The 13,846-nt window shown below is 35.8% G+C and overlaps 1 protein-coding gene across 2 annotated transcripts in view; it reads right to left on the bottom strand.

Annotated features, from left to right (window-relative positions):
- Positions 1-8,109, bottom strand: part of Pisd (phosphatidylserine decarboxylase) — a 32,678-nt gene extending 24,569 nt beyond the window's left edge. Inside the window, exon 1 of one of the 2 annotated variants that reach the window (XM_067093655.1) lies at positions 7,782-8,109. In XM_067093655.1, the coding sequence (XP_066949756.1) occupies positions 7,782-7,875 (94 nt within the window). In that variant the 5' untranslated portion in view covers positions 7,876-8,109. The remainder of the gene's footprint in view (positions 1-7,781) is intronic. The other variant, XM_067093654.1, reaches the window with a different exon arrangement.
- Positions 8,110-13,846: the final 5,737 nt, after the last annotated feature.

Below are 13,846 nucleotides of genomic sequence, written 5' to 3'. Positions count from 1 at the left end.
TCTGCATAAAGGTACTGTATGATAGCTACCATGCATAGCATTGCCAGTGACAGTATGTTGGTAAGACAGGAGTAGCCCAATTTTGGTAGCCATTTTCCTGATACTTTGCACCAGTGTCAGCATCGTTTTAGGTTTACCAGGAAACATTTTAGGACGTTGTAAAGATCCGCAACACCAGAGTACCCATGTAAAGATTGGCTATCCTCAGAATGAACTTGTTAACATCAGCCACCCCCCAGTACTGAACACGGCGAAGGGACATTCCATTTGGCCGACAACAAACAGATGCACCGCCAGTATCAGAATGAGCTTGTTAACATCAGCCACCCCAAATATTAGCTTGTTAAGATAAACAACCCTCAGGTACTCTGGGGTTGCTGTTCTTTACAACGTCCACATTTTATTCAAAACAAGAATTATCTATATATTTCGAAATGTTTACCTGCAATTGCAGAAAAGTAAAGTCCCCTTACAATTGTCTGAAATAAATATTCAGTTAGGCCTACGTCTGGGAAGCAACTTGTAGATGATTTCATAACCTATTAAACATGGGTTGGCAAAATATTATAATTCCTTGTTTAACACTTGTGACACTTTTTTTTAATGAAACAGGTAATGTCTGTGGATATTGTCTGAAATAAATATCCAGTTAGGCCTACGTCTGGAAAGCAACCTGAGTATATATATAAACAACACTCACACATGCATAGGTAAATTAACTGGTTTTCTAGATAGGACATTTGATAATACAAGGATTACTGATACTTCAGGCATAATAGCAACTAAGCGTAGCAGAAAGAAAGAGGGAAACAGGCGAACTGCTTTGTGATGGAAATGAAACCTTAGCAGGTGGAGACAGACAGCTGTGCTTCAGTTTCAGGAGATAATGATAACTACGAAAATGGAAAACTTTCATAACAGGAACTGAAACAACGGATACAGACTTTAGAAAGAGAATAAGCAATTGAGAGAAACAATGAATTCTGATATGATTAGGGAGCTAGAGCGTATCTTAATGCCTATGTTTAGTAAAACACAAATTCAAGCTTTGATTAGCCAAAAGAGAGTCTTATGGACAGATGATGACATATCTAAAGCACTATGTGTTTAAAGCAGTTCATGGTGAAAGACTCAGGGAAGGAAAAGGGTGTATCAATAAGCTGGCATCTGAGCTTCAGTTGGCAGTAAAAGATTTACCAAGTGAAATTGTAATTTATTTTGCAAGAATAAGTATTTTTTCAGAATGAGGTATTTAAATAGAAATATTAAGAGTAGGCCTGATAATATATCTAGAACTAGGGTAAAGAAAATGAAAAAAATCATGTAAAAAATTTTTTCAAGGTAATACAAACGCATGAACATGTAATTTGGTATGTCATACTATTTTGGAGGTTTATAATTATATCACATGAAGCACCAATTTATTTAGTTATGTTTATAAAACAAATATTAAAGGACAAAAAAATTCCTTTCAACTGATATCCTTGTTGTTAAAAAATTCCGAGTATTTTGATCAAAGTCACATAAAAACTTTATGCGCCATTGGTAATGTCAGCGGGAGGGAGGACTGACCGGGAGAGATGACGTCATCGCCTCGCGGGAGTACGAGACCTGTTTCTCTAGATCTTGGTTTAAATCTTTGTTGGAATCCTTTTGATATCAGGGGACGATTTAGACGTAGCGCTTTGTGAATTTCCTTTTGTTTGGAGTCATTTCGAAGTTTTGACAGCCTGATGGCGCATAATTTCTTGATACAAGTGTATAGAAAGAAACAGCTCTCTCTCTCTCTCTCTTTAATATATATATATATATATATATATATATATATATATATATATATATATATATATATATATATATATATATATATATATATATATATATATAATGTACATAATATATAATTATATATTTACATATACAGAGAGAGATGAGATAATTTTTTTTTGGGGGAACCGATTGGTATTCATTTTTTTATTTACAAATTTACGCCTACGACGACAGAACAACGGTGGTAATAATAATAATAATAATAATAATAATAATAATAATAATAATAATAATAATACCGAGAGAGAGCCACCAATAAACAAACGACACCAAGGATAAGGCCCTGAGAGAATACAACGCCACCTGTACATCTTGTGGAAATGAGTCATAACGCTGCGTCCAACGGACAACACATCCCATGTTACCCGTTCCTTTTAAATTGAGGAGAATTCGTTGCACATGTGGAACTACTGGCACACAAATATATATGTACAGTATACACCGTATGTATATACATATGTGTATATATATATATATATATATATATATATATATATATATATATATATATATAGTACAATTTATAGGTTTTTATTTGTACTATGAACATTTTAAGCCAGTCATCGGTACGACTGGTTTGTTCTCCATACAAAAACAAGTAAATGGCTTCTATTAATGTAAATTTACGCTAATCTACACGTCACAACAAACGTAAACACATAGGTAAATGCATTATTATGAAATATATTTATGAATTTGACATGAGCAGGGGCTAACATAAACAACGAACCTTCAATTCAAACTGAAAATAGTAAATGAAATTGTGGAACGAGGGCTATTTAACGTAACAAGGAAGGCGACGGTTTCATACTTTTGAGCAGCTGTTGAGAGCAACATCTGAACCGAGGTGACTGTTTGTGGCAACCTTGTAAAAAGCGCCGAAGCTTTATGGTACTAATGCAGCAACAGGAGAATCGCATAATACTGAACATTGAGCCATCGGGAGATTTCTACTGTTCGCGACTCAATTCTCTCAGGGAAGAGTTGATAAGTGGCTTGCCAAGTTGGAGGAGCTGTCATTTTATAACAGATCGAAAATCTTTGAGACAAAAGACAATTATAACTAGAAATGAAATTTCAGATGAGGGTTGTATTAACTGAAAACTTTAAAGAATGGTAAGAAAAAAGCAAACCAAAGACAAATTTGGTTATGTGAAAGTTCAATATAACTACTATTTCACAAGCAATAACGCCTTGTACAAAGCAACACTAACATGAGAAATCAAAAGATGGAAATTGATTTCAGATAAAAAAAAAATAAATATGGATGCTACTACATACTTTTCCGCAAAAAATCTATTACACAGAACTGACTCATCGTCATATTCAGATAATAATATATAAGAAAATCTTCCAGGAATAGATTTCCATGACAACGAAACTTTTGTAACTCGAAATTTGACTCAACATATCATCAAGTAGGGGTCTGGAGATTAACATACCATAACGTCACATAGGAATGGAATATAGAGTTTAGACCAAAGGCCAAGCACTGAGGCCTATGAGGTCATTCAGCGCTGGAAAGGAAGTGTAGTTTTAAAGGTGTAACAGGAGGAAAACCTCGAACTACGAAATAATCGTGAAGCTCCTCGTTGGGAGAGTCGGTAGAGTTGTGGGCTAGCACTCGCTAGGCCAGAGTTCGAGTCTCCGGCCGGCTAATGAAGAATTAGAGGAATTTATTTCTGGTGATAGAAATTCATTTCTCGCTATAATGTGGTTCGGATTCCACAATAAGCTGTAGGTCACGTTGCTAAGTAACCAATTGGTTCTTAGCAGGCAAAATAAATCTAATCCTTCGGGCCAGCCCTAGGAGAGCTGTTAATCAGCTCAGTGGTCTGGTAAAACTAAGCTATACTTAACTTATGAAATAATTGTTAGGAGAGGGTGGATAGAAAAGATGGAAGAAAGATAATAAGAACGGAGGTACAGTAAAAGGAATGAAAGGGGTTGCAGATAGGGGCCCAAGGGACGCAGCAAAGAACCTTTAGTAATGCCTATACACGGCTCTACCCTCCTACGGAAACACTGCAGTTTTAGGTCTACTAATGCGAGGACTTTTAAAATCATTTGGATATTGATTAGTACGGCAGGGACTGGTGAGCGAGTGCAGGAATTAGTGCAGTACATGTTTACAAGTTAATTTTGTTTTCGGGGAAAAGGGCGGGTCTCGAATTAAATTCCAGCTTTTCTTACAACTGAATTAAAGCTGTAATTATTGCCATTGATTGACCTCTAAAGAAGTGGTTCTTAACCTTGATATCTCAGATAATTTTCTTGTACCCTCATCCAATATGAATACAATACAAACATACGGCAAATATACAGTACGATTGCACTGGCTATCACGTCTCGTACACTCAGGTTTAAGGTTTCGTGCCCTTGGGGGGGACAGGTACCCCAGGTTAAGAACCACTACTCTAAAGGTTTCCTGGTATTCTGTGATATCACTGTACCGGAAAATAAGCCGGGCTTACCTAAATGCCGAACGTTTTACTTCAACTGTTTAACGTTTCTGTAACTGTTTCAAGCGTCTTCATAAACTGTCTACCAAATTAAAAAGCTCGTGAACGTTGTTAGAACAAAAATGTAAAAAATTGCTTTTCAAACCATATTTTTTTGAGCGCATCATATTTTACTTCCATAACATTTCTTTGAAAAAATAAAATTTAGTAAATAAAAACCTAACTTATCATGCATTGTAAAATGTGAAATGCTTGAATATACTTGTGCCAAAATTATTTTACTTATAAACGCTTTTCCGGGTTTGTATAAATACGGGTATATGTGGGTAGGACTAAAACCTAAACAAGACAAATTTTAGTTAAAACAGCGAAATTCCTCTGTTACGAATCTAACGGTTTGCGTCGACACAACCTCGTGACGCAGCAGCCAATGGTCAGTGACGCATCTACCTAGGCTTAGACAAAACCTTAGTCCAACCTTCCTTAATATTCTAAGCAAATGCTGTAAATCGATTTCTTATGAGGATTTCACACTATGAAAAGATATATACAAACAAAGTAAAAGAAGCGCCGAAGTTTCTTCGGAGCTATCGAGTTATCTGTACAGCGTATAATGCTGTATGAGCCGCGGCCCATGAAGCTTCCAGCCACGGCCCGGTGGTGGCATGTCCTAAAGCGATGCCAGATGCACGATTATGGCTAAATTTAACTTTAAATAACATATAAACTTGAGAGGCTACAGGGCTGCAATTTGGTATGTTTGATGATTGGAGGGTGGATGATCAACATAACATTTTGCAGCCCTATAGCCTCAGTATTTTTCAAGATCTGAGGGCGGACAGAAAAAGTGATCTCAATAGTTTTCTTTGACAGAAAACTAGAAAAAATTTACCAATAATCCCTGGTCAAGTCAGTTACTGGAATAGATGACAGTACAAAACAGGAACGCAAAACCTTTTTCAGGGATATAAGAGGTTAGGCATCAGATACAGTAAAACTGACTTGACCAAACCATTTTCCAACACATATGAGTCTGCCCCGATAATATAATCTTGCCAAACTTAGCCTACAGTTTTACAACACATCTCTATAACATGGGACAGACGTGAGGATGTTTAGTTAGCTACCTATAGGCATATTACAGGACCCTCCTTTAACACCTCTGAGACATTCAAAAGTTGGCCATATGCACACATACATATAAATAAAATGTGCAAGTATATGTACATATACATATTGAAATTTCAGCGGACATACAACTGGGCGGGATATTTCTAAATCATAATGATGCATCTCTGTTTTGCTCTGTTGTTTACTCTCATTTGTGGGCGGACAATTTCCTAGGATAAAATGTCACGACAACCAGTGCAATGGTCCTCATTTAGCTACTGAATCAAAGAAGAATACCCAATAAAATAATAAAAAAGCATCCAACATCACCTGCTCCTCATACCAACACAGGAGGCTGTAAAGGTCAATCAATTTATAACCGGCTACTTTAAGCGCGAGTAAAGCGGTACTACCTGGACATTGCCAGACTAAGGCGTTTTGGCTTGAGATAAAAAAAAGGTGTAACTTATCACGGGGTGGGGAGGGAGCAACGTCTATTGGATCCATATCTAAGGGGTTCACGGTAATCATTCTTTTGATTGTATCTGTTTATCTAATTCTATCTAGCTATGTACGTATGCATGTATGTATGTATGTATGTATGTATGTATGTATGTATGTATCTATCTATCTATCTATATAAATATATATATATATATATATATATATATATATATATATATATATATATATATATATATATAAATATAAATTATATAATTCAAATGGTCACAAGGAGGAAGTCAGATGGCAATTTTCAGGATTTATTACGACGTTTCAGGGTCCAGCCATGTGTGCATGTATGTGTGTGTGTGTGTCCTTCACTTTACAAAGTAAGCTTTCACAGAACTTAATGCATTTACGTGGGAAAAGATGAAATGAAGAAAAGACAACATGAAATGAATAACAGGACGGAGAAATTTCCAAACGAATGAACAAAACAATAAACAAAATGTCAGAAAACCGAAGGCTGAACTACGTAACACTTTGAACTTTATTAAAGCTCTTTTAAATGTATAAATATGGGCATTCGTAACTGTTTGCAAAACTGTTGTCATTCCACAGTTGAACATGTAAATAAATGAAAGACTTCGGGCACTTAGCAGTTATATCGTTGTTCCTAAACAGAGTGGAGGCTGGTACTCTGCAAAGCAACTTGTACGCGGTTTGTTTATGCGTTTTGACACGATGACAATGTTGGAAATTTTGCTTAAACAGCTCTTATGAAACAGCTAATCAAGATCGTTTAAACCCTCATTCTAATCAGCACCGTTAAGAAAGAGGAAAACACAATTCCGGAAGGTTCAAACTGAAAGAGAGTACAGTAGGCCTACTTCAGCAATGGCAATGTGGCATTAACATCATTATCTTTGAAGATACACAACGCCATACGAACACAGAACTATGTCAAATTTCACACGGCTGGCAGAAAACGTATTGCTGAAAAGGAGGCTGGACTCAAAAGTAACACCACTTTAAATAACACAATTAAGTAGGATATCGTTACGCGGAGCAGCAAAAAAATTTAAATCAGGGACAGGTTATCTGGTGATGAGTACACTCACCTCACCAGCAAAAAGGGGTCAGTGTTTGATATCTGGACTTGGCAGAATGATTAAGGCTTGTCCCTCTGATGACCTAACTGTTGAATAATGTACCTAGTAATCAGTCGTCTGTGGTGGGTTGAGATATTGGCTTGAGCCACGTACGAATAAAAAGAGCCATGGTGTGGATAAATAATATATATATATATATATATATATATATATATGTGTGTGTGTGTGTGTGTGTGTGTGTGTGTGTGTGTGTGTATGTGTGTGCGTGTGTATTATTATTACCAAGCCTGGGAAACCTTGATGAATTTCATCTACCTTTAATAAATATAACCTAATTTAGCCAACACATCATGCACTCATAAATGCTGTTTGAAAATGTAAAATTACAAGAAGCCTGGACTAATCAAAAATAATAATAAACTTGGAACATACCTGGGGATGGAAACAAGATTTGTGCCTCCTATTTTTCAATTGGAAAAGGCATCGTATACGCGCACTACACAGTATTATATATATATATATATATATATATATATATATATATATATATATATATATATATATATATATATATATATATATATACAGTATATTATATATATATATATTATATATATATATAAATATATATAATTTATATATTGAACTATACGTATATATTAATATACATATGTTAATGTAATTGTGATGAGATATATTACATCCCAAATAAAAAGTGCTCCTTCATCGGGCGGTTTAGCAACAAGTAACGTCATTGATTCAAACCCGACTTATTTCAACTGTATCATAAATACACATAAAAACAGCAGAGGTTAATATCTACCTGTGAATGCCAAGAGAAGTGTCGTCCAAAATAGGAACAATTTGTAGTTTTTAATGTCACCGAATGGCATTTTAATCTTGGGCGATGTAGACATGTTTAAGCGGGAAAATATGAAACTATTTTCTCTTAAATATCTAAATAAAGATGAGCTCAGCTGTTTTGTATAGGAGGTGGCGGCCAGTCGTTAAGATTTTGAAGTGGGAAGAAGATTCTTTTGCGATTGGAAAACATAAAACAGGAGAAGAACACAGAGCTCGCCACCTCCTTCGATTTCAACACTTAACAACTGACTGAGAAAACTTACGCCTGCGACCTCCTGTTTGTATCTGACGTTCGGGGAGCAGCGACATCGCGCCATTGAGGTGCCGGTTGCTATTTTGACTCAATTGTGCGCTTGATCGTGAGGAATATTCTATGATTTTTAGCATAATAAGTAAGGTATTGTCATTGGTAAGGTTATTCATATAATTTTTAACACAAAGAAAGTCAAATAGCGGGCAGTAAAATAAAAATTTAAAAGATGCATTGATAACGTAGGTTTTGCCCTTTGCGCGCGCATGAATTTCCAAGAGCTGTTTGACTATTGATTTTTTCTTTCCTTATCTACTTAGATTTCTAAAACCCTTTCTCGGTAAAGGTCATATCTATCAGACCTATTTATTTACCGTACAAAATTAGTTGTCATCGATAAACAGATAAAGCATAAAAGAGAGAAAAGAATCTTGGCTTGAAGCAAGAAAGATACCAGTCCATTTTATTGAACAAAGAATAATGTTAATGAAGACAAGCACAGCAAAATTGGTAATGTATCAGCATTATGCTCTATATTACATGTTTTTTTTTTATCATGCTTCACATCTGTCTTTCTATAATTACGTCTGTAATGTATTTATGTATCACAGCACAAGTACTCGAAAGTTCTCGTAATGACAAATATATTACTCTATTAATCCTGTACCCCACTAATATCGTTATAATGATCGCAATCATTTCTTGTTAGGTTGGCATAAATTTTTCCAGTCGTGATTTCTTTTTTTCATTCTGGTGATTGAATTATTTTTTTTAAAGAATTGCGTGATTGTATCATCAAGTTCTCTCACGCCATAAAATTCTGAACATGATAGAATATTTATTTATCTATCGATCTACTGTTTAAAGGTTGAAATCCTTTAAAGGTAATCCACTCAATGCGTGTGAGGTTAATGTGTATGTGCAAAAGTGTATGATATAAATGACTCGTTCCATTTGCATACCTGCCTGAATGAACAACGAAAATCGTTGAAAGTGTGTCTAAAGTTCTAAACAGTAGGCTACCACGGACTGAAGGCGTATCCAGCTGTTTATTGATTGGGATCAACATGTATTAACTTTCTAGGAGAGATATATAAAGAGATATATTTAGTCACTAACCTGCCTTTTCATTTATTTACTTACAGATGTTGCCTCCATAGATTACGCCTTGTTTTCGTTTGTCGTCACTGTAAGGGTTACTGTCCATCTTCTTCAGATTTCTGTCTAGAATTTTAGCTATGCTTGAGACCGAATGGTTCGGGCCAGTCCTATGCCTATCTTGAATTTTGAATCATGAGTTAATATTCTTAATTATGAAATTAATATTGTAAAATAATTCTTTATATATATATATATATATATATATATATATATATATATATATATATATATATAAATGTGGTGACCCACCACCCACCTGTTCAGTACATAGGCATGTGTAACATGAGATGCAATCAGCCTATGTAGGCTCCATGACTAAGTGGTGTAGCGCTTGGCTCATAGTCTGCTAGGCTGACAAATTGCACTTGGCTTACTGCCCACTAGCTAACGCAGTTTGTTTTATCCATAAATGGCCACCAGGATCTGTTTGGGTCAAGAAAGCAAAAGGGAAGGGGTTGGACTTACAACTGGCATCCTGACCACAAAATACTTGCTGAGAAACTGAAAAGAAGTATTTACTCTGGAACCACCTCCTACGAAAGGGAATTAAAGCCTACAGTGTAAACTATATAGATATAAAATCTGTATTCTTTGTCTGAGGGGAAATTTTCTGTTCTCTATCAGTATGAATCTAGGAAAAGACTGATTTCAGCAGGAAAAAACAAACCATAGACCAATGCATGACAACAGTCTATCGCGTTGCGTGGTGCACAGTTTCTCCCAATTAGCGACCAAAGTACATCATGTCCAGTCATAGCCGTGCCCGGTACGTAGGGCAGTGGGTCATATAATCACCACCACCGGTCCTTTGTTGCGAGGGGAGATTCGCCCATCCGGAGTGAAACCCCCACCTTGGTAACACTCTTAACAACAAACATTGAGTTCTTCGAGGGGTCATTTTGACTCTAGGGCTACTCCAGTCAGCTTGTCCGTTATCTGGAGTAGAAAAAAAATTAAAACATTCAAAATGTGAACAAGTAGAACAGTTGGAGAATACAATCAAGAAAACTTCTATAGACCCAGCAGTTTCTTCTCCCTTTCTATTCATCTCCTTATATATTTATATTTTATTCAGTGGAATAGCATCCACTTCAAGGTGAAATGAGAGAGAGAGGAACATTTATTCTTTAGAACGAATAGAGAAAAATTCATTGCAATGCATGTGAGCATCCACATAGCCCCAAGTTACATAAACGCACAGACACGTAATCGTAAAACCGATTATCTATTCACATAGCAAACTCAGTCAAGCAGTCAAGGCTTATTTAGTCTAGCACACTCTAACTTGTCACTGATTAAATATAGACAAAAATATTTAGAGCTATCTGATATACATTCGTATTTATTTCTTTCTCCTTGGCTGTTTTTTTCTGCTTAGTCTAGTTTACAAGACGTGGTCATTAGGATTATTCCAGTTAGACTAAATGCATATTTGAATGGTAATAGTAATTGTGAAAATGATAATTACTTAAATGATTAGTGGGAAAGGGTGGACTTCGCACAGCTGAGCACGTGGTAGCATAATGCCATCAGAGTTTTTAAGATGAAAATATGCAGACGACCTAACACTCGTAAGTCTGATAACCAGTGATTAATCAGCGAATATGGTTACAATGTCCGACTAGTAAGAGGAGATAGTCAGATGGTAGTAATGTGGGTATTCTTTGAGTTAGGTTAGGAAAAAAAATATGTGTGTAAAAATATACTAATAATTTTACAATTATACGTAAGTTATCCAACGTGTATGTACGTATAGACATTAACGGACAATATTCTTAAATATTTCTATGATATTGCATTTCAAAAGAATATTATCTTCCTCCTTCAGTAAATAGGATTATTAAATCGAAGTTGGACTTGCGGATATACTAAGGAAACCTTCCCTAGTCAATGAGTAATTTTGATTTGTTACACACACACACATATGTGTGTGTGTAAAACACTCACAATAAGCACAGACATTCACACCCACATGTTATCTGACTGTGTTGTATTGCCTATTTTACACAACATTTTGGTAAAATAAAATAAAAAATCGATTATCCCCTAACATCGTTTATTCATTATTGTCGCATTAAACAACCAGAAAAAAAACGGATCCGTATCACGTAATACACGGATGGACTGCTGTAACGTGTCTGGTTCCTATCTGATAAGCCGAACTATTACTCGGTTAAAAATGGAAAAGGGTACTTTAGGCTTGTACCCCATCAGCGAGTGACCGAGATAAACGGATTGTGAGCTGCTTGTAGTGGCATTCACCCACAATACTATCGGCCTAGGTTATGAGAAAATTGCGCAATGAGCGTTACTCGAATTGTATATTGCTTTCATTTAATTCACATCATTCTATCGAGTGTGGTAGTTTTATTTTCCTGCTAAAGATATCTCCGTTTATTTACTTTAAGACTAAGTACTCCCTTAGAACTTTAAACTCGACGGAGGGCTCGGCCGTGGGAAACTATATCTGCAACCCGATTGGTTAGCGGGTAATGACGTCATGGAAACTGATGCTGCTGCTCTCTGATTGGCTCTGCTCAAGATGACGCAATACGCAAACCCCCGTGATTGGGGAGAGTCGCTATGACGTCCGGCATCCTAAAGATGCTGTGGTCAAATGAAGAGGCAAACGAATGTATGGTGTATTGCCTGGGATATAATTCTGCAACGGGAGGTGGAACCAACGGAGAGGACATAGAAGAAATTTAACACATTTGACTGAGGGAAAACTTAACACTGCAAGAAAAAGGAAATGAGTTTTAACGTTCCTTAATTTTCACTACCATGGAATGTTACTCAAAATGTTACGAATTATCAATTGCTAATCTGAAAGCCTTACTTACGAACGAATACTAGTGGGCAACGAGAACTAATAGATATCATTAAAACCTTAATAGGATCCTTGAGACTGGATTACAAGTATGAAATTATATTAATCCTTGTTATATTTTACTTATTGTTCCTGCCACTGATGGAATACTGTACTCTTGTGTCTTTACAATAAGAGATGGATCTAAGCAACGATAACGGTAGAAAATGGACGAAAGGTTTGTAATTCTGATTCCAGTTGCAGTGTCCCTGTAACATAATCCATTTGGTTAATTATACGGCTGTGCCATTTAATTGTTTGATGTCAATGTTATCCGTGGTTATGCACTGGTTGTCCTCTGTGCTTTTCCATATTAATGTTTGAATATTGTGAATAACATCAGTAATTATGGTACTTTCTCTGTTAATTTTAACCTCGTTTTCCTTTGTTTCAATAAATGTATGAACATATTAGTTTATAAAGAGCTGTCATTTCATAAACAGTTTTTTTCTAGGTCAAGATTTGTACACTTACAGTTGCAGTTTTGTCGACATGGCGTCATCTTTAAGAATGCATGATGACAAATAACTGAATTAATACAGAAAGGACCATTGGCATACTCGATTATAAAGCATAACTGAAATACGAGCAAATATCTTTACTCTCCAAATCAATAATATACAAAATCACTAAATTAACATTATGAATTAGTAGTGACTATCAATAACAAGCGGTAACATAAAATGGACAATTAAAAAAAAAGTAAATAAAGAAACAAAAATCAATATTTTTTTATTCGTGATTTAGTGTTTAGTTGAAATAAAAAAAAAATCTTCCACAGGTACTCGACCAGATGAAACAGATAGTATTCCCGCCGCACTGTATGGTGTGAAAATCACAGACTGGGTGGAGCCGTGGGGCTTGCAGACGCACCCCGCGCTGTTTTTGCAAAAAAGAAAAAAAAATAATAAAAGTATATAATGAGAGTTCTGTTGCATACGTTCTTTTGTTTGTGTATAGTATCGCGCTGAAGAATTCTTTGGAAGCTTGAATTTCAAGTCAATGGCCCCTGTGGGCTTGTTGCATATGAATAGGGTTCATCTACTTCTGAATTTACATGTAAGTGAATATAATACTCCTGGCTTTTTGGCTTTTATCTACTGTTTTATCATCTTTTATCTCTCTCTCTCTCTCTCTCTCTCTCTCTCTCTCTCTCTCTCTCTCTCTCTCTCTCTCTCTCTTTTTATTGTTGGTCTGTTTCTATGGCTGTCTGGAAGCCTTTTGTGACACCATTTCTAGCAAGCTGCTTCCTGGTCATTCCTCTCTCTCTCTCTCTCTCTCTCTCTCTCTCTCTCTCTCTCTCTCTCTCTCTCTCTCTCTCTCCCTTCATTTCGGAAACCCGCCCGTAACCATGGCAACCCATTTCCTCTCGAACAAAGGAACTAGCTCGTCTTTGCGGACATAACTGGTGACTGCGGTTAATCACAATATTATCATAGATCTTATGAATATCATTAAATTGTTTAATTAGTTTATGAATATGATTATCAACATAATTAAAGTATTTAAGTATTTGATAACCCATCATCATTGTTATTCAGAAGACGACCCTGTTCATATGGGACAAGCCCACCTAAGGGGCCACTGACTTGAAATTCAAGCTTCCAAAGAATGTGGTGTACATTAGAACGAATTAATAGAAGGTAAATGGAAATACAGAAAGTAGAGATCTCACCTATTAAAAAGAAAAAATAGTTTGATAAATCAATGAACAGATAAAAAATGTATTAGAAGTAGTCCGATT

Source organism: Macrobrachium rosenbergii, chromosome 50 (assembly GCF_040412425.1).
Source record: "Macrobrachium rosenbergii isolate ZJJX-2024 chromosome 50, ASM4041242v1, whole genome shotgun sequence".
Lineage (NCBI taxonomy): Eukaryota > Metazoa > Arthropoda > Malacostraca > Decapoda > Palaemonidae > Macrobrachium > Macrobrachium rosenbergii.
The sequence above is the reverse complement of the archived record's forward strand: the minus strand, read 5'-3'. Positions and strand labels throughout refer to the sequence as shown.